The sequence below is a fragment of the Eretmochelys imbricata genome, chromosome 17 (assembly GCF_965152235.1).
Source record: "Eretmochelys imbricata isolate rEreImb1 chromosome 17, rEreImb1.hap1, whole genome shotgun sequence".
NCBI lineage: Eukaryota > Metazoa > Chordata > Testudines > Cheloniidae > Eretmochelys > Eretmochelys imbricata.
The window spans coordinates 13,192,026-13,211,936 of NC_135588.1; the positions used below are offsets into that span (position 1 = coordinate 13,192,026).

At 40.8% G+C, this 19,911-nt stretch overlaps 1 protein-coding gene across 2 annotated transcripts in view; it reads left to right on the top strand.

Moving 5' to 3' along the window:
• Window positions 1-19,911, top strand: part of LOC144276427 (S-adenosyl-L-methionine-dependent tRNA 4-demethylwyosine synthase TYW1-like) — a 125,722-nt gene that overhangs the window by 27,830 nt on the left and 77,981 nt on the right. For both annotated transcript variants that reach the window (XM_077836488.1, XM_077836490.1), the window contains exons 10-11: window positions 10,309-10,361; window positions 13,473-13,591. In XM_077836488.1, the coding sequence (XP_077692614.1) occupies window positions 10,309-10,361; window positions 13,473-13,591 (172 nt within the window). The remainder of the gene's footprint in view (window positions 1-10,308; window positions 10,362-13,472; window positions 13,592-19,911) is intronic.

The following is a 19,911-nucleotide window of genomic DNA, read 5'->3' on the forward strand; positions in this document are numbered from 1 at the left end:
AAATTTCTGGCTAAAGGCTAAATGTGCTGTGAATGTGATGCTGCATTCTGCATAGAAACTGTCACTGATAGGTTTAGGAAGCGTGATGTACCCCTGTGTGGGTTGCATACTTAGTTATATTTTCATCTTTCAGGCTTGGGGATGATACCCGAGCCTGAAATCCCTGTGTAAATCCCTGTGCATCAAGAGGAAAATAAAGCCCTTGAACTCCAGGGAGTGCTAGCAGTCTTCTGGCTGGATTATGTATTGGTAACAATAGCGCAGCTACTAAAATGTATGCTATAGATAGAACAACAGAATTCAAATGTTTGTTGTGGAAATATTAACCATGAGTTGTGAAAACATAAAATAAAATTATTCTCACTCAAGTGCCTGTATGCAGAAGAATGCAGTGGTTTTAGATGACGAAGCTCTAAATCTGCTAAATTTACTTAGAGAATTTGTGTATCTGTAAATAAATATGGAATATACAGTTAAAGAAATAACACCCTAAGAGCAGCAGTAACTGAGGCTGAGCAGGGTCATGGTGTGGGAGCTGCCAAGAGCTCATGGAGAAGTGACTATATTCATTTGCTCGGCTAGATGCATAGCATTAGTGGCACAGAAAGTGGTAATAATCGAGATTCTGTGGGCCTGATTAATCTTTTGCTTATGTCAGTGTAAGTGGATGAAGTTACAAATGTAAAACTGGTGGGGGGAAGAACTGGACTCTTTCTATTTCTGTTTTAGGTATATTGGTTTTTTGAAAGGGGATGGGACTACTGGGGGGAGGGTTGGAAGTCATGAGGCGTGTTAGACTTAGACAAAACACAGGTTGTAGACATAGAGACAGGCAAGGATAAAAGTCTCTCTGCATTCTTCATAACACTGTCTGCCCAGACAATAGGAGGGGTGTGGTTTTTTTTTTTTAGAAGTTGAAAAAAGTCCTAGACATAAGAATAAATTTGCCCAGTTCATGAAATAACAGCTGGAGGAAAGAGATGCTTTAAAAAAACAACAACTTGGTCTCTAGCAGCCAGTAAAACTGACACACAGGTGTACACGGAGAACATGCTCTGAAGTTTCCACCAAGCATCGCATACCTCTTCATGCTTCAGTTCCCCCCTCTGTAAAATGGGAATGATGATACTGGCCTCCTTTTGTAAAGTGCTTTGAGACTTACTGATGAAAAGCAGTGTGTATGAGCTAAGTGGTATTATTGGTGAGTGCACCCAGAGGCTCAGGTAAGGCTGAGTTTTCATTAATAGAATGATAAATGTACACCAGCTCCTGCTATCAGTGGTCACTGTATCGCATCACCCCTTGGCAAACACTGCCATCTGCCTTCTCGTCCTCATCCTCAAAGGGAACCTGCACAACCGCTTCAAAAGATGAGCCTGGCAGCTTAAATTTATAGCTGTGTTAGACACTAAAAATCAGAGTCTTAATAAAGATACTGGATTTATGGCTTATTACAACAATGTGTAACCTGCTAATTCCACCCCCTTTTGTCCTATGACTGCAGGGGTGTTAACAGGCCACTTCCCCTTGAATGGTACCTTAGAATGTGTGCTAAGTACTTATGCTAAACTATCAGTTCCACTGTTGATTTAGCTGTGATGCTAGGAATACCTTTCCCAGGCCCAGAGAAGAGCTCTGTGTAAGCTTGTCTCCCTCACCAACAGAAATTGGTCCAGTAAAAGGCATTACCTCACCCATCTTTTCTCTCTAATGTCCTGGGACTAAGGCCATGTCAACACTACCACTTATGACAGGTTTCAGAGTAGCAGCCATGTTAGTCTGTATCCGCAAAAAGAAAAGGAGGACTTGTGGCACCTTAGAGACTAACAAATGTATTTGAGCATAAGCTTTCGTGAGCTACAGCTCACTTCATCCGTCCGTGTAACTTGTTGCTCAGGAGTCTGAAAAAATACCCCTCTGAGTGACATAAGTTACTTAGACAGAAGTTCCAGTGTGGACAGCGCTATGTTGGCGGGAGAGCTTCTCCCATCAACATAGCTACGGCTGCTCGTGGAGGTGGATTTTTTTTATGTTAACAGGAGAGCTCTATCCCGCTTGCATAGAGCGGCTACGCGAGTGATCTTACAGTGGTACAGCTATGTCACTGTAAGCTCACTACTGTAGATGTGGCCTAACACAGCTACGACACCACTGCAAACAACTAGTGATCACATCGGTCTTTTATGGGTGGAGGCTGGAGAGCTAATTTTACAAAAAGGATGGAAAATTAAATGTCCTGCAATAATCAAAAGATTCCTCACTTGACCTCTTGTCTCTGTTTCCTCCTGAGGTTGTATTTGCTTTATTGTATGTAAAATCATATTGGCTTTGCTCTTGCTGGTGTGCTCCAGGTGTATTACTGGGTAATATCTTGTGGTAGTTGTAGGGCAATTTCCTTCATTCCACCCAAATACTGGAAATTCAGTAGACATTACTTTGTTAGTGGCAAGAACAGCTCTGTGAGTGGTCCTGCTTACCACTTTGCTCTGTCTATACCTGCACAAAGCATGAGGTTTTTTCAGCACTAGTTTAATATAGATGAAAACATTGAAGTGGTATTTGTGGCAGTCTATTTGTCAAGCAGACACTTTGATAGGAAATGGTGCTCTGATACATCGGTGGTTTTATGTGCTCCGCTGGTTTGGCAATTTTGTAATGTAAAGATGGATCTGGGCTTTGATTAAAATGAAAAACAGTATCATATTGGACACTGAAATCTTACATATTGGACACTGAAATCGTAAAAATTTGCAAGATATTTTATGGTCAGTAAATTAAGGTTGAGGCTGGACTTTGTTGCAGCTACTGGCAGTTCATCACTGTCAATTTCACAGTCTGTTTCTGACACCTAGGTGCATATGTTTGCTTGCATCTAATGCACATGGCCTGAGAGGTTGTATTTATTAGTCGTAGCAGGTTTTTACAACGTCGAAAATGCAAACATAAGTTTTTGATATTCACAGAGGACGTTAGGCGCTCAAAGCAACATTTTAGCAGCTCAGTTGGGAGGCAAAGAATCACAGGTATTAAGCTGTAGTTGTTTCGCAGTCAGGGTCCAGTCCTTCAACCCTTTGTCATGCAAACACTTTCATTGGGAGTCATTCTGTCAATTGCACTACTCATAGGAAAATATTTCAGGATCAGGCCCTGAAAGCTTCCTACCCCACAAGCCTATTTTTAAAGTATTTTTCCCCCAAAATGCTTTAAAAAGGATGTTGTGAAAACTAGGCCTTCTACTGGTTGTGTTGATTGATTTCCCCCATCCCCCCAGCCATGAGATACTGGTCAGAGCTCAGAACAAAATCCAGTGTGTGTTTATAGTTTAATAAACACCAATATGACTGGCCAACCTATCCAGTTACCAGATACTGTTCATATTTTTGCATCAAATACTAATTTAATTCCAGTAGTTTCCTTTCAGCCTTTTTTGTGATCTCTTTCCCACCTGCCTCCCTGGTTTCTCTGCCAAGTAATCTTTGCTAAGTACCCCAGTTGTGTGGTAGCTGTTGGAGGTGAATTACTATTGTATTAGTGACCTTATTACGTTGCAACCCTTTTATGCTCCACTTTTAAATTGTGGGAGCCAATGGGAAACTTTATTCCTGTGAACATTCTCCTGATGAGTGTCGGGTTTAACAGGTAGCAGTCACTTCAAACCAGAGTGTTTATTTAAGGAGACTGCTTAATAGAACCACACAAATATATTGCAAAAAGAAAAGGAGTACTTGTGGCACCTTAGAGACTAACCAATTTATTTGAGCATGAGCTTTCGCTCAAATAAATTGGTTAGTCTCTAAGGTGCCACAAGTACTCCTTTTCTTTTTGCGAATACAGACTAACACGGCTGTTACTCTGAAACAAATATATTGGATGTTTATTATCCCCTGTTCATAGCAGCTCTTTCTGAATTTGTCTGATTTTTAAGTTCAGTGTTACATCGAATTTGCTTTCACCAGAGCTTGCAATGACTTCTTCCTTATTGGGGAGCGTGGCTAATTTTTTGCTCTTGTACCTCCTGGTGATTTCAATTGCTTATTTAGTTCAGTCTGTCATGGTTAAATCCTTAATTTCACAGCCCTACATCTTTCAATTTTTTGGCAAAACAATTTTTTGATAGTGTAATGACCCTCCATTGTGGTGTGTCCAACATTTCTGTGCTACTTAGGGCTGGTCTGCACTGGATAGTTGTATAACTGTATTTATGAGGGGTGTTGTTTTGTACTGATACAGTTAACAGTACGACTTCCAGTGTAGATGCAGTTATACTGATACAAAGGTACCTCATCCTGGTGTATAGCGTACGTCACTTACCGAAATATATTAAGCTTTTCCCGGGGTAAGCACTCGCACTCCATACCAGTATAACTGCATTTACAGTAAGAGGGTTTTGCCTTTTTAATTATACCAGTATAGTTAAAGTGGCAAAACTTCCTAGTGCAGACAAGGCCTGAACATCTGCGTTTCCTGGAGATGTTTTCAGTTCCCATGGATGACACGCTGTTGTAATGGAGAACACACACTATCATTTCACTGGTGACTAATTCTCAGTGATGAAGAATGTAGGATGTGATCCTTGTATGGATGCCAAACAATGGTCTTTTGTTTTGTTTTTTAAATCCATTGATAAAAATGGTGCAGCTTGGGTCTGAGTTGTGGTTAAATTTTTTCACTGTGTACACCCTGCTGCTTGACAGTTGTAACATAGCTTCTGTCTCTTCTTTTGAAAGTCTGGCTGTCAGAACAGATCATTACCAAATGTTCTTTTTATCCTCTTAATATTATAGCCAGAGGACACTCATTTGTCTCAAAAGCTGACCTTCAGGCTATAATTCACGTCTTTTATAACATTTAGGCTTGATTACTGAAATTCACTGTTTGGCAAGCTCTAGTTTTTTCAGAATTCATCAGCTAGAGAAGGGTCACTTGGTACAAAGTCCCAGTTTTGAAGTCCTTGTGCTTTCAGTAAAAATTTTTTTGTTGATTTCATTATGATCTTGCTTATGATGATAAAGGTATTTCATGGGCTTGACTTACATGAATACTTGGTCATTTAAAGATGTGTTGATGCGTACTTCTTTTGAGCAGTGCTATGACCATAAATCCATCTAGTTGTGATTCGAGAGAGTGCTGTCTGGAAAGCATTTTTTTTTTATTTGGAGTATATTGAAGCTAAATTTTCAACTTAAGCCTGTATCTCATTATAAGTGTTTTGGGAAGATGTGAAACTTGAAATTTCTTTGCTAGCACTTTGAAACTACTAGCAAAAACAGTTGGATATGTTCAGAATGTCCTTGGGAATATCTATGCACAGGCTTGCCCTGAGTGCTTTTACATGGGACCAGTAGCTGCATTTAATTGAAACAGCCATTGTAAGCATCGCAAACAGGAAAGAAGATCAATAGAGTTACCACAGAACCAAAAAAAGTATAACAGTGAAGGTGACCTGGCCCCACTGATGGAAAAGGTGTCTGGCCTGGGCTACTGAAGAGTTCATTATGTATGGTTCAGGTAGCAGACACACAACATAATGAGAGAGAAGAGCCTCAGTTTGATTCTGTCTCCTTTGCATCCACAAAAAGTGCTATCGTATCCTGTATAGTTTAATCATGAGTATGCACAGTCCTTTGTGCTTTCTCCTTTGTTACTTAGGCTGGCTTGGTGCTGGTATTGGTAGACCAAATGGGAGATATATAAATGGGCTTTAGAGAAATTGGAGGAATGGTTTTACTCGTTAAAATAGCCGTACTGAGCTGTTAAACTTTAGCCACTAACCTGCATGGGGATGGGTTTCATTTGGCTTAGGACTTTGCCATTACTTTATAGTCCTTGAAACCATTAGGATGGCTGAGTGGGCAATTGTCACCAAACTTTCCACACAGTCAACACAACAGGTGAAGAGCTTGGCTACATAAGTTGCTTTTAAGCACTTCTGCAGATCTCTGTGCTATTTCTTCCAATAGTATAATTCCTGGCACAGGCCAACTAGATGAGTCAGACACTTTTCATCGCTAAAGTTGGCTGAGAGCTTCAGCCTCTCTTAAATGTTGAGCAAAATCTTAGGAGGTGCTGGGCATGTGCCGTCCCCATTGCCTTTATTGGAGGTTTGCAGGTGCTCGGCATAGTGAATTTGGCATCAGTGGCCCTTACTCAAGGGAAGTAAACCTTGTAGATTCAGGATCCCAGGGTCTCAACATCTCTTAAGATTGATCTAATTTTTTCTTTACCATGAACTGGTCAACAGGGGATTTGGGCAGGTAGGTTTTATTTTCAGTAAAACGTTAATATAATAGTATTTCTTTTTTTTTAAAAAAAGTGATACTATTGAGACTTTCTTACTGACATTCGGTGTTGTAGTCTTGGAGAAAATAAATAAATCTCTCCTAAAACTGTCGATGGAGGGCTGCACGTGGACCTGATGAATGGGTAAAATGTTTTTTTTAAAAAAATAGGGCATGGGAGCTCTGTGGAGTGACATGAGCTACAAATGTGGCCAATGGCACCTTCTTGGAAGGGAGGAAGAAGGCGCATGGTAGGTTCTACTCAGACAAATAATGAAAATGAATGACAGTAGTACCTACAGGCACCAGTTGAAATTAGGGCCCCATGGTGGTAGGCATTGTAGAAACCTAACAAGAGGTCCCTACCCCAAAATGCTTACAGCCTAAACAGACAAGACAGACCCAGGACAGGAGGGGAAGAAGTGGTACAGGGAAACGAAGTGACTTCCTCAAGGTCACACTGCAGGGCAGTGGCAGAGTCAGGAATAGACTCCAAGTCTCCTGACTCCCAGTTAAGTGCCCTATCCACTAGACCAGGCTCCCATGCCTCATATGGCCTTGGGTTTTTTGCTTTTCCCTGTAGCATGTGGGTGTAAGCCCCTTGCCAGGATTATCTGGGCATATTTCCCTGCCATTGCGGGGGCCTTGGGCTCTGATGCACATCTGGCTCCTGCTATTTTCTGCTTGTGGTGCATAACAGTCTCCTGAGCGGTGTAATACTTTGGTCTAATTTTGGTTGTTGGGTTTAGCATGCGGGTGCTGGGTGATGGTGGTGGCCTGTGATACACAGGAGGTCAGAGTAGGTGATCTTTGGTCGCTTCTGGCCCTAAACTCTGTTTCTCTATGTAGTTTTGGTGAAAATAAATCCCACATTTAAAATGTTAATTGGGGGCTACACAGGTCCCCAAATACATTGGCAAAATGTGTTATTTCCTAAAAAGATGGGGACAGACCCTCAGCAGGTATAAAATGGAATAGCTCCATTCATAGAATGATAGGACTGGAAGGGACCTTGAGAGGTCGTCTAGTCCAGTCCATCAGGACTAAGTATTATCTAGACCATCCCTGATGGTGTCTGTGTAACCTGCTCTTAAAAAATCTCCAATGACATTCCACAACCTCCCTAGGCAATTTATTCCTGTGCTTGACCACCCTGACAGTTAGGAATTTTTTTCTAATGTACAACCTAGACCTCCCTTGCTGCAATTTAAGCCCATTGCTTCTTGGCCTATCCTCAGAGGTTAAAGAGAATAATTTTTCTTCCTCTTGCTTGTAGCAGCCTTTTATGTACTTGAAGACTGTTATCATGTCCCCCCTCATTCTTCGCTTCTCCAGATTAAACAAACCTAATTTTTTCAATCTTCCCTCGTAGACCATGTTTTCTAGACCTTTAATCATTTTCGTTGCTTTTCTCTGAACTTTCTCCAATTTGTTCACTATAAGCTCTTTGGGGTAGGCACAGTCTTTCTCCATTGAAGTAATTCATTCTGGCCCATAGGATTTTTGGCAGCCAATAGTTCATTGTCCTTCAGAATTAATTTTTGTCTAACTTCTGTGTACGTAACATGCTTTCGGCTAGTCCGTTGAGGTGCTGAGTGCTCTCTTCGCCCATTGACTTCAAAAGGAGGTGAAGGGTGCTCAATACCTATGAACAGGAATAGCCTGTTGAATGCTGTATATGCTCAATGGATAGACAGTTGCACAGCCTCCTTCTGTGCTTGCAGTATATCATGCTGCTTTATTTGTAGCTGGTACATCTGACTCAGATTCTTACTCTTATTTTAATTCTGCACTGACTTCATTGGAGTCTGCAGGGGTGTGTAAATCAGGACGGAGCATCACCCTGAGCCTGGTGGCAATGAGATGTGTGTGATAACTTCACAAGTGAAGAAAGTAAAATAAACACACTAATTCCACCCTTTGATTCGCTCTGGGTGGCAGTGTGCCGAATGGTTCCTTGTGCCGTATGGTAGGTTTTTATATCTAGCTCATGCTTCTGGGCAGGAAGGAGGACTTGATTCATAAATTTTTATTTGCCTTAAAAGAATAAACATCATAAACATCTGCTGGAATTAACCAAGAAAAACTAGCTAGCTGAGGTAAACCTTTGGGTCTGTGGGTGTCCAGTCTGCATTGATTAGTAAAGAGCTCTGCATTTGGTCTGAGTTATGCAAGTGGGCTTTCCAAATCCCACTTATCTCTTTGTGCCCATTTCGTAGAGAATTTAAATCTTACAGACATTTGGGTATCTAAGCATTTTTTTTTCCAAAGAGGAAAATTACCTAACGTAGGCTATTTAGGGTAATAGTGCTTAGAGCTTAATGAACATCATCTAATTAATCTCCTCATCCCAATGAATTTGAAGAAATGTGTGTCAGTACTGTTGTAATGTCATGAAGTGATGTCAAATTTACATTATCTTCAGAATATAGGGTTGGAGTCTTAGCTGGTGTAAATCAGCATAACTCCACTGAAGACAATGGAGTTAACCCAAGTTACACCAGCTGAGAATCTGGCTCACAATATCCTGAGTCCAGTTTAAAATCCCGAGGCTTCCTTCCTGCTTTCCATTCCAAGCCCATCATTCTCCTTTCCATTTCCATCTCTTATCCCTGTTGTGGCATGAGTGGACTGAGGAGAGCTGGCTATGATTCTCCTTGGTCTGTCAACTTTGCTGAAGAAGATCCCCTTCCCTTGTCCAGGGGAAAAGTCACTGCTAGGCCTCTAATTTAAGGTATGGCCAATTTGGAGAATGACATACACTGGCTATTTAGAGGCCTACATGAGGCCCTGGGTTGGTGTCTGCCGTGTTTTAGTGAACAAATATCACTTCACATAGGCCATTTGCTGGTACTATGTTGAGTCTATGTTGAAAGGGCATGAAGATGGAACAATCATTCTCTTGAGGTGCTCCCTTCAGAATTGGGCTGAGATACTAGTGTGGGAGAAGCTTCTGGAAGAGGTGAGCAGAGGTGTGATAAGTCCTGTTCTGGGTATAACCTGTGCTTTTGATTCCTGCACCTTTCTGAGGGGCTAGATGATGCATTATGAGACGGAAGGGTCTTCCTACCTTGAAGTCTGCTTTATACTCTTTAGCCCTTCCCTAGAAACCTATGAGCACCTGGACTTTGCACCATGCAGCTAGTCCAGATTCACCCCTTTCTGCCTAAGCTTTCCTCCACCAGGGTTAGCTGTTACAAGGGGTCTTCAGAAAAAACCCTGGGGTTCCAGACCCTATTTCCTTTTGTGTCTGAGAGGAGATACCATCCTCTGTATGACTGGTTTGGAGCTAGTTGGATTGCCTGCTGCTGTGACTCGGCCATAGTTACAATGTGCCTAAATAGCGGATGCCTCAACACAGACTCTTTGTCACTGTGATTTGTCCTAGAGTCTGCCACTCTGTTACATGGCCCCTTCTTGGGGCCAGCATCTTTTCATCAGAGGGAGACTGGGCAATATAAATACATCATTTGTAAACAATCAGCAGCCATCCTGAATGAGGTGGAGTCAGTTTTGGGTGACATGTGGTTTTCCCTCTGAGATCTGGGCTCGCGAGAATAAAACAAGGCTGATGCTATCAATGAAATAACTCTAATGCAGGGAATTGCTGATGTGTGTGTTAAGTTTCTCCACCATGTTAACGTAGGGCGTGTCTACATAAAGAGTTAGTGTGTGGCAAGCCAAGGTGTGAATCTCCCGCGCGCACTAGCTCCCCAAGCACTAGTTTGCTGCGTGGACATCACTACAGAGTACTAAAAGTTCCATAGTGCACTTTGCAGTGGGGGCCACATGGCGAGTTAGTGTGCAGCAAGCTAGTGTGCTATAGATTCACACTCTGGCTTGCAGCTCATTAGCTCTCCCTGTAGACAAGCTCTAGTATTGTGTCACATCCATCATCTGAACACCTTTAATTTTTAGGGGTGGCTAGAGGGGATGGGAGATGTTAATGCTCAGAGACTAGATTAATTTTGTGTGCCATTTACTGCAGCTTAAAATCAATGGAACTAACTCTTCCCTTTCTTCTGTCCAGGTTACAAATTGATTGGAAGCCATTCCGGTGTGAAGCTTTGTCGGTGGACAAAGGTACCTTTTTATTTTTTTTTTTAAGGTTGCAAAACTAACAAAAATAAACATCTAGAGACCTAAATCAGGTGTGACCCTTCTCTGTCCAAAGTAACTGTTTGAAAATGTATTCCCTGTAACCAAACCTTAAGCTGTCTATTATAATGTCACTTTGCATTTTGATTTATTAAATCCCTGCTGTGAAGAGTAGAAATATGATTTACGCAAAGTAGTTGGAGCCACTCTCTAGTAGTCTCACTTTCTGCGGCTTATTCCTGTTGTTGTTGTAGCTCCTGTCTGCAGTAATATATAGCATGAAAAAGTAATTGGGCAGATTGCTTGCACCACAGAGGCAAGATCTTCTAAAGCAAAGACGACACCTTCCATTGTAATAGCTGTAGCAGGGTATTCAGACCAGTTTGTCCTTTAACTGATGTTTCTGGTTTTCTGTGGTTGTACTGCCTTGTCCTTGTCTCCTAACAGAGAATATTATGAATTTTGCAAATTCAGGATATATTTTACTAAAACTTTCTCAGAATTATAAACTCTAGGATTAAGCACTTTTAGTGAACGTGATGACACATCTTTAATTCTGGAGTCATGGCATTGATAAGTTCCTGGTGTGTCTGTTTTTGACGCATGATTAGCGTGGACTGTTTTGAAAAGAACTCTTTGAATTATGATTACCAACATGGGTGGCTGAATCTAGTTTTTACTGAAATGCCTGATGGAGAAGTCTCACATCACAATATCTGCACCTCTGAATGGTTTAAAGTGCACCCTGCCATACTGTCATGAATGTTTTGTAAGGCATATTGATCCTGGTAATGCTTTTGGTGACCACTGCATCGATTGCAAAAAGTGGGCTGTAAAATTACTTCTAAAAATGTTCCTTCTGTGGTTTTTAACATACTAGCAGGTAGCGAAAAACTTAAAGAAAAAGTCTTCCGATTTTGTCAGTGCCGCAAATGAGAGCGAAGAATAGAGAACTGATTTGTTTTAAAGTGCCATCGCTTCAAGCAATATTACATAAAACCCATTAAAAAGTATAGAACTACAATTTGGGAATGGATGGGGGCAGTACGTAGTTATTCTGAAGTGTGTGGTATAGATCTGGTCTACATTACCAGTTTCAGACAGTATCTTAATTGATTTTAATTTAAACCAGTGGAAAGCAGAAGTAGGCCTAAGGTTTATTAAAGAAAACAAGCTGTACAGTGCCATCTTAACTAATTAGATGTATTTATGCTTTGCCATATTACAGAAGAGAATTGGCAGGTATGAAAAATGTGTATTTCTGGGCATCTCAGAATATCCATCTGCACGATCTGGCTCTCTTAGATGATGTGCATCTTCTCAAATCCATACATATGGCATTGGGCAGGGACTGTGTTTTTGTTCTGTGTTGTTCTGTACAGCAAGCCCAAGCAAGGGCTCCAAGGACTCCTAGGTGCTACGATAATACAAAAAGTACTTTAATACCTGTTTGAAGGCAGGGGGCACAATCACCTTTTTTAACTCTTTTTTTAAAAAATCACTAAGTGCGTAATTATACTGTAATGGTTAGGCATTAGCTGTATTTTCTTTTTCTCTGAGAGGATGAAACTTTAATTTCAATCACCGGAGCTTTTAGATTAAAAGGGTTTGGTTTAAAAGTTAATCCATTATATTCCTCTCTCCCTCTTGATAGTGATAGCAATCCTTTCCCATTTGTTGTTGTTGATCTGATGTGTTGTGCCAAAAACCAAAACAAAACAAAAAAAACCAATCTCTGTCCCAAGCAACATACATTCTAAATAGACTGCAAATTCCTACGGGAAGAGTGGTTCTCCAACTTTTGTATTGGTGACCTCTGTCACACAGCAAGCCTTTGAATGCAACCCCTGCATATAAATTAAAAACACATTTAAAAAAATATTTAACACTACTATAAATGCTGGAGGTGAAGAAGGGTTGTGGAGGCTGATAGCTCGCGATTCCCCAAGTAATAACCTTGCAACTCCCAAAGGGGTCACGACCCCCAGTTTGAGAACCGCTTGGATGGATGCTGCAAACCCAGGCTTAAGGAGATAATGCAGTCCTCCTGGAACAGACTCCTGGTGTAAAAGAGGGTTTGTATTATTTAAATTAGGATTGAGAAAGAAGCAGTTTTTTAGGAGAATTAAAGCAAGTGGATGTTTAATAAGGTAGCCTTTAAATTGGTTTTTGTTACTATTTGTAGTAACTTTTTACAAGAAAGTTACCTTAAGTTTACAGCTAAGTGGCTTGACCTGTTGGTTATTGATAGTGAGTATTTTTGTAAGGCTAAAAGCTTTAATAATAGATGTGGTAGGGTATGATACTATTCAAGAAAAAATTATGTTTAAGCTACAGAATTGTTTGTTGTTTCCTTCCTGTAAAGGAGAGTCATGAATTTCCCAGCACTGATGTAAACTTTTTATATAGGCACATACATAAGCTGCTGTAGTGTACACTGATCTGCTTGCCGTGAATTTTCTCAAATAGACTATATCTGTCATTATTGTGACCTACTGCATATATTTAACCTGGCTTGTGGAATCTGTCCATGGATGGATTTGAATGAACATCAAAGTGGCTGATGATTGAAACTGCAGATCTGTTAGGGGAACAAATAACCATACAGCATTTATATGACCGTATTAAAAACAAAAATGATGGAAAACTTGAAGAAATGCCTGTAAAGATGTTTGGGTGTTGCTGTATTATAGTTAATACAGCACTGGGGACTTGATCTCCATTCCAATGCATTGACTTTGCTGTGGATTCTTTGGCAAAAGGAAGCTTAATTTAAGCAGCCTTATTGGTATTCAGGTTACTGGGCTAATTAGTCACAGGTATAAGTCTCTAGTGAAGTCAGTTACACTGGAATTTTCATATGTTCATAGGTTGTAAAGCCAGAAGGGAACCATTGTGATAATCTAGCTTGATCTCCTGTATAATGGGAGTAAGAATTAAGTTTGATCCATTGTCTTATTTCTTTCTATGAAGGAAGCTGAAATATGGCCAGAGTTGTCAAATCTTGTTTTTCTACATTATTTTGCTTTTTGCATCATTTGGTTGCAAACTGTGTGTTAAACTTCTATGTGGCTTTTTTCCCCTTTCTGTTTCTAGTCTATGCTGCGAGGTAGAGGAGGCTGCTACAAACATACTTTTTATGGCATTGAAAGTCACCGCTGCATGGAGACCACACCGAGCCTGGCTTGTGCAAACAAATGTGTGTTTTGCTGGAGGTAAAGTACTGATGATGATTTACTTTGGGGACTGTCATTCTATCATTTGGTGAATTAATTGGAGTGTTTATAATCTCCTGGATTCTTAGCGTGAGAGAAAGACCTGCTTGCAATTCTGTGAACTCAGCATGCCTATTTTAAAAAAAACCTCAAACAATAATTCCAAAAATTAAATCGGATTTGTTGCATGCTGACAATCTGCTGAGTACACACATTTAGTAACACATAGCCTAGATATTGCAACTGGACACGTGCTTACACATGGAGATCCAGTTGCAGGGTCAGTACCTCAATGCCCTTCTTATTACAGTTGCGAATGGGAGGTTTTTAAGTTTAAGGTGTTTCATTACCAAAGATTGCTAAATTTTGCATCCAGAGTAAGAAAATATTAATATGATGATAAATGTGGTTTAATAGCCCTCTTTAATTTTTAATTTATTTATATGACATTTTAAAAAGATATTTTTAAAAGATCCTTTTATAGTTCCTGAGAATTTGGTGGAGGGATTAATTCAGTGTATGTTCTTGCTGTTTCGATAGGGAGGGTGGGAATAATTTCAAAAGCATCCTTGAGTTTCCAAAGAATTTTTCATCTGGAAAGATGACATTTAGGCTATAAAGGAGCTAGCCAAGAGACTGAACATGCTGTGCTTTACTTTGCAGCTAGTTTTTTCTTGCAATGTTAAGTCCACTGGAAAAAATACCAAGCACTAATAAGTCATCTCGGAACCTGATTCAGTTGAAAAAAATGAGTAAACTTCCCCATGGTGCAGGGTCACAGAAGTGTTAAATAAATGTGTTCATATGTTTTAGATTGTATGAAACTGGGTCTCTCTTTTGTGTGCGCGCGCGCATGCCGAAGTGCCAGTCCCAAGATGGATGGTCTTGTTAATCGTCCCTTGAGGGGCGTGAGCTTGGCGGAAGCTGAAATTTAAGATAATACCTGAGCTAGCACTCCTTACTCAGGCAAAAATTTCATAGTATTCAGCAGGAATTTTTTTGCCTGAGTAGGGAGGGCCAGGTAAGCCTGGTAGGAAAGAACATAACCCTCAGTATAAATAAAAACACTGAAGTGAAAATGTGATGGATAGGAGGAGTTGAAAGTTATTTCAACTTCTCAACTGTTCGTTCTTTTTCTATCCCATTAACTAATTCAATACTGTTCAAACTGTACTTAGCTTGGGTATTATTTCTCCCCAAGAGCACATAGACAGACACCATTCATTTTCATATTCTGACAGCGTGCTGGACATCTCAAGATCATCCTGTGAAAACAGCTGTATCCCCCTGAGTGTCAGTTGTTTCCCCTATTCTGATAGTCTGTAAATTTAAGAGTAAAAGTATTTTAAATAACAGTCCCAGTGCAGACCGATTGATGTCGTTTTGAAAAGGACTTTGAAGATAACTACAATGTAAATGCTAAGTTCAAGCATTCTGTACTGGCCATCCTATTTAAATCTACACTTGAGCCTTAATTGGTACTGTAATCCTAAACAGGCTCTCCACACCTCATGGTTTGAAAGGACACCGTGAACTTCATATGGCATAGTTAATGGGTGTTATTTTCCCACTCTATTCTACAGTATGTCATAACTGTTCTGTAGCTAGGAAACAAAATGTGGTTTGTTTTTTTTCTTTTTTCTCTTTTCAAGACTTCAGTTTGTAATGGTGCAGTTAATTCTGCAATGGTTACTGTGCCATTAGGAGCGATTTTGACGTGTGTGTAATTGTGTATCCAATCCCAACACAGATGGGGCGTATCATGAACGTAAAATAGAAAGCAATAAAACCACCCAAACGGAGCTTTTTGGTACCTCATGTTCTACTACAGAAAATTTAATACCGTTCCCCTCCAAAACAATCCAACTACAGTATTTTCTATCAGCAGGAGTCTGTGTCTTGAAGTATGGGGCTGATTCAGAGACGCCAAGGGAGAGTAAATTTGGAAGTATGATAATTGGGATAAATCGTCGAGTGTGACACCCGCCATATGACTCTAACTCATAGCTCTGTGGAGCCATTTGTCACTTTTTAAAATAATGCTGGAAATGGAGTAGCACTAATGAATAGTAATGCTGGAAAAAGGATTTTGCTAATGGTGACAAACTGAGTGCAAGGAAATCACTTTCTAGAGGACTATGCTGAAAAACATTCTAGGTTATTTGCTTTGGATGAAATGGGTCTAATTAGTAAGCTCTTCGGTATGAACAGGAGGAGTGTCTCTTCAGCTGTCAGGTCAGGTGCAGTTAAAAACACGGATACAGGTGCAAAAAACAGATGTGTAGCAAATTTCAGTGATCTAGGGTCAACCCTACCTCTTTCTGACCAGTTTTTTGGGGGACCTAGGTACAGCCTAGGTAGTCCAGTGGTTAGGTCACTAGCCTAAGACTTGGAAGACCAGGTTTAATTCCTTACTGCACCACAGAGTCCCTGTGTGACCTTGGGCAAGTCACTTAGTTTCTGTGCCTCAGTTACCCATCTGTAAAATGGGGATAATGGCGTTGCCCTGCCTCATAGGGCTATTTTGGGGATAGATACATTCCAGGTTGTGAGGTGCCCAGATACTGTGGTAACAAGGAGCCCCGACTAGTGGAACAGGCAGGCTCAGTGGTACTCCAGTACATCAGGTGGCACCCCGGAGTGGAGGGTAACCCATCACATTTACCATCTGTGCTGTTGGAGACTCATGTGGTAATGGTTTTGTATCCAATGCTAGTAAAATACTTGTAATATGTATTTCCCTCCTGACTGGCCCTGTCAGCTAGCTCTACATACTCCCTCCTCACTGGGTTTCAGAGCCCAGGTTCCAGCCTGAGCCTGAATATCTATACCGCTATTGTTAGCCCTGTAGTATGAGCCTGAGTCAATTGACCTGGGCTCTGAGACTTGCTGCCGCAGTGTTTTTTTTTGTTTTTTTGTTTTTTGTTACAGTATAGACATACCCATAGAAGTAAATGATGACTGTCCCACCCCCACTCCTCTGGCAAGACATGGCTATAGTTTGGCTGTCTTCACTCAAGATGGGCGCTGGCTAGCATTGGTTATGATACTCGTCATCCTAAAGCCCATATGCATGAGTATGGCCATGGCTTGGCCCTTGGCACGTTAAACTCTGCAGCTTTGGTCCCTTTTTTAAAAAGTGTGGTTTGGCTCACTCCATCATCCGTGGAGGCATTATGCCTTGTGTAGATATAATGCCCTGCACTGGTGAAAGGAAGCAATTAGGGGTGGTCTGTCTTCAATACCACTTCCATTCAGAGACAGGCAAGATTAAACTTGGCCCAGGATTTCCTAAGCGCAGTGTACACGTTGTCATATGCTAATACTGTAGTCTCTTCATAGGGCTCAGGGATAATATGCGTGTTTTTTAAGGGCTTATTCATGTCTTAGTGAAATGAGTAGGAGTTGGCAATGGGAGCAGGAACAAACCTTTAATTATTATAATACATAAATATCCCAAACTAATAATTCACTTTACCACAAAAAAATAAAAAGGTAGTCGGTCACCATCCATTATTGCTCTCAATCTGTCCACTGTATTTGTTGTGTCTCTTCAGCTTAATTGTCTAAATGGAAAAATTTAAGTGATCAAATCTTTTAATCAGTTAGAGGAAGCGTACAGACTGAGTTTTCCGACACTGTGCATATTCTGTCATGATTACTTAGGAGATCACTAAGCAAACCTGATTTGATTATATCCTTTGGCTGAGTGTCTAAAACCCAATCAATTACTGTGGAGAGATGAAGCAGTTAAATAAGATTTCAGTGAATAGGTTTTATTATTTTGTCTTTGAGTAGGAGGCAACCAGAATAAAATACCATAGAAAAATTGCTCTTATTTCTTTCTTTAACACTACATTGATTACAGCTGTGTCTAAATGCTCAGTCTTCCGCTAGTACAGCAACCTGAAATTTCGTGGCTTGAACTCCTCAGGGATGGATTTCCTTACCATAATACTTGAATATCTGTATTGCCAACTCACAGTGTTCAAAGAGCAAGAGTCAGGCCCCCAGAAATAATGAAATTTTCAAAGGAGATACATTGTGAGTTTTTGGGTTCTCAAGGTTTTCTGTGCAGATGGGAGGGTAAGAAACTTACCTTTTAAAAACCAAAAGCAGACTTTCATCTAATAACTTGACTCCAGAAGGTGGGGCTTTTAGAGAAACATCGAATATCATGATAAAATCACAAAAGTTAGCAACACTGGAATGTAATAGAATTACATTAAATAGAATTGGAGCCTGTAAGCTGGAGAAGGCCCCTCCCATCGCCAAACAACCTACTCATTTTAATAAGTGAAGTCATCTTCCTGTAGGGGTTTGTTCTGTTAACAAAAATAGGGTAATTCAAAATTAGCATTACCTAAACCCTAGCTTTAGCCTTCTCCCCAGGCTTGATTTGTCCTCTAGTTTGTTTTCCATAAGACCAGACTGTCCCAGCCCCTACCTTCCTTTGCAGGTCCCACTGGCTCAGCAATAAGGACCCTACAGGGTTTCAGCACCTGTGTGACAATGGATAAAGGTGCTTGTTAACTCCCCATGCGTAAGAGGGTTCCCTGCCTATCACATGGGTAACCTGGGGTGGGGCTAAAGCAGAAGTGCAGCTATCCAGAGAAAGGGTGTATTTCTTTCCTCTCGGCTTGCTGCAGTCTTGAACGATGGGTAGTGGCTGTGACAGAGTGTTCCAACCAGCTTTGGTCTTGTTTTTAATTTGTTTGTATTAATAAAGCCCGCCTTGAGGAAAGAGCCTTGGGCTGAATGGTAGCATGGGGCTTTAGTTTATCTTCCCCTATTGCCAGGTGAGGGACCGGGAGAATTCTGTCACAGGGTCTAATTCTGGATTCCTTCCACAGATACAGTTCAATTGACTTCAAACATGAGGGTAAGCTGGATGGTGTGCAAAATATATAGCTTGGGTTTGATGCCAGCAATAAATGGTGGAAACTTAAACATGCTAACAAAAAGGTTATTTGAATGGAGAGCAGAGAATACCTTCCACAGCCCCATAGGTACAGTGGCTTCCACCTCCATTTTGTAGCAACTTCTTTATGAGGTGCTCAGTTCGGTACAAATACCTAAATAAATCCTTCCTTGTCAAGTCCAGGCAATATAGGGTGGGGAATAGGTCTCAGTATATGTACAATAGTACTCTCCACTTAGATAGCATTTTCCTCATGAGTGCCCTGCAAAGTAAGGAGTATTATTATCTCCATTGTATAGAAGGGGAGGCTGAGCTACAGCAAATGGAAATAATTTGCTTTGGGTCACATAGTGAGTAAACAGTAACATGTATCCAAAAAGTCCTCTAAACCCAGGCAGTCTGGTCCAGTGGACAGGATACTGTATTGGGACTTGGCATCTATTCTTGGCTCTGCCACTGACTTACTGGATGACCTTGGGCAAGTCACTTTACCTCTCTGCTTCAGTTTTTCCCATCTGTGAAATGGGGATAATGATACTTTCCTCCTTTGTATGGACAAAAAACATTTTTGTAAAGCTAGGTGGTATCATTATTGAGATACCTTTCCCTCAACATTAATTCCCAGTCTCAACCGCATACTGGTACTGAAATCCATACTTTTCATCACTCTCACTCTTGTATCTCAAAACCATGATGTTTGATATCTCGTACCTTTTATGTTCATGGTGTTCTCTGTGACAGTAAAGCTTTTGTGATACAGTACTGTGGTATCAGTAATGAATATTGTTATGAGCTGGTGAAGCATTGTTATGGGTTGAGTAAAAACCTTGTTGAGATTGATTTTTCCTTACAGTTATCTTAAATACAGGGTGGATTCATACCCACCAATCACAAGCCACTACCTAAGACAAAAGGGTTAGGTGACCCTGCCCAGGAGTTTTGGACTAGGTGGGTGGAGGGATTTTGCTGAGTGTTGTTTTTGGGTGGGTGTGAGGGATGGCAGAACAGACAGGCGCTGAGGTGAAAAAGCAAGAAAGCCAAGCAGTAGCCTTTGAGCACAGTGTGTGACCCTGGGAAAAGACAGAGTGCTTTTGGGTCTGTTGTTTAAAAAGGTTTGGGGCTGTAAGCTAAGAAATTGCTCTTTTGGTTTTTGATTCCTTCTATGCTCAGAGAAGCAGGACTCTGTACTTTCCTTGTAAATAAACAAGATTGAACCAAAGAAAATACCAGACTCCATCAATGTCTGCTTCCAACTGGAACATCCTCAGGGCCCTGAACTATGGCTAGGCGCTCGGGTCAAAAAGATACAACAATATAATAAAGCTATTGGAAACACCGTGATCACTTCCCTCCACTAATTATTGCATGTGGTTGGTGAAATGGCACTCAGTCTTGCCAA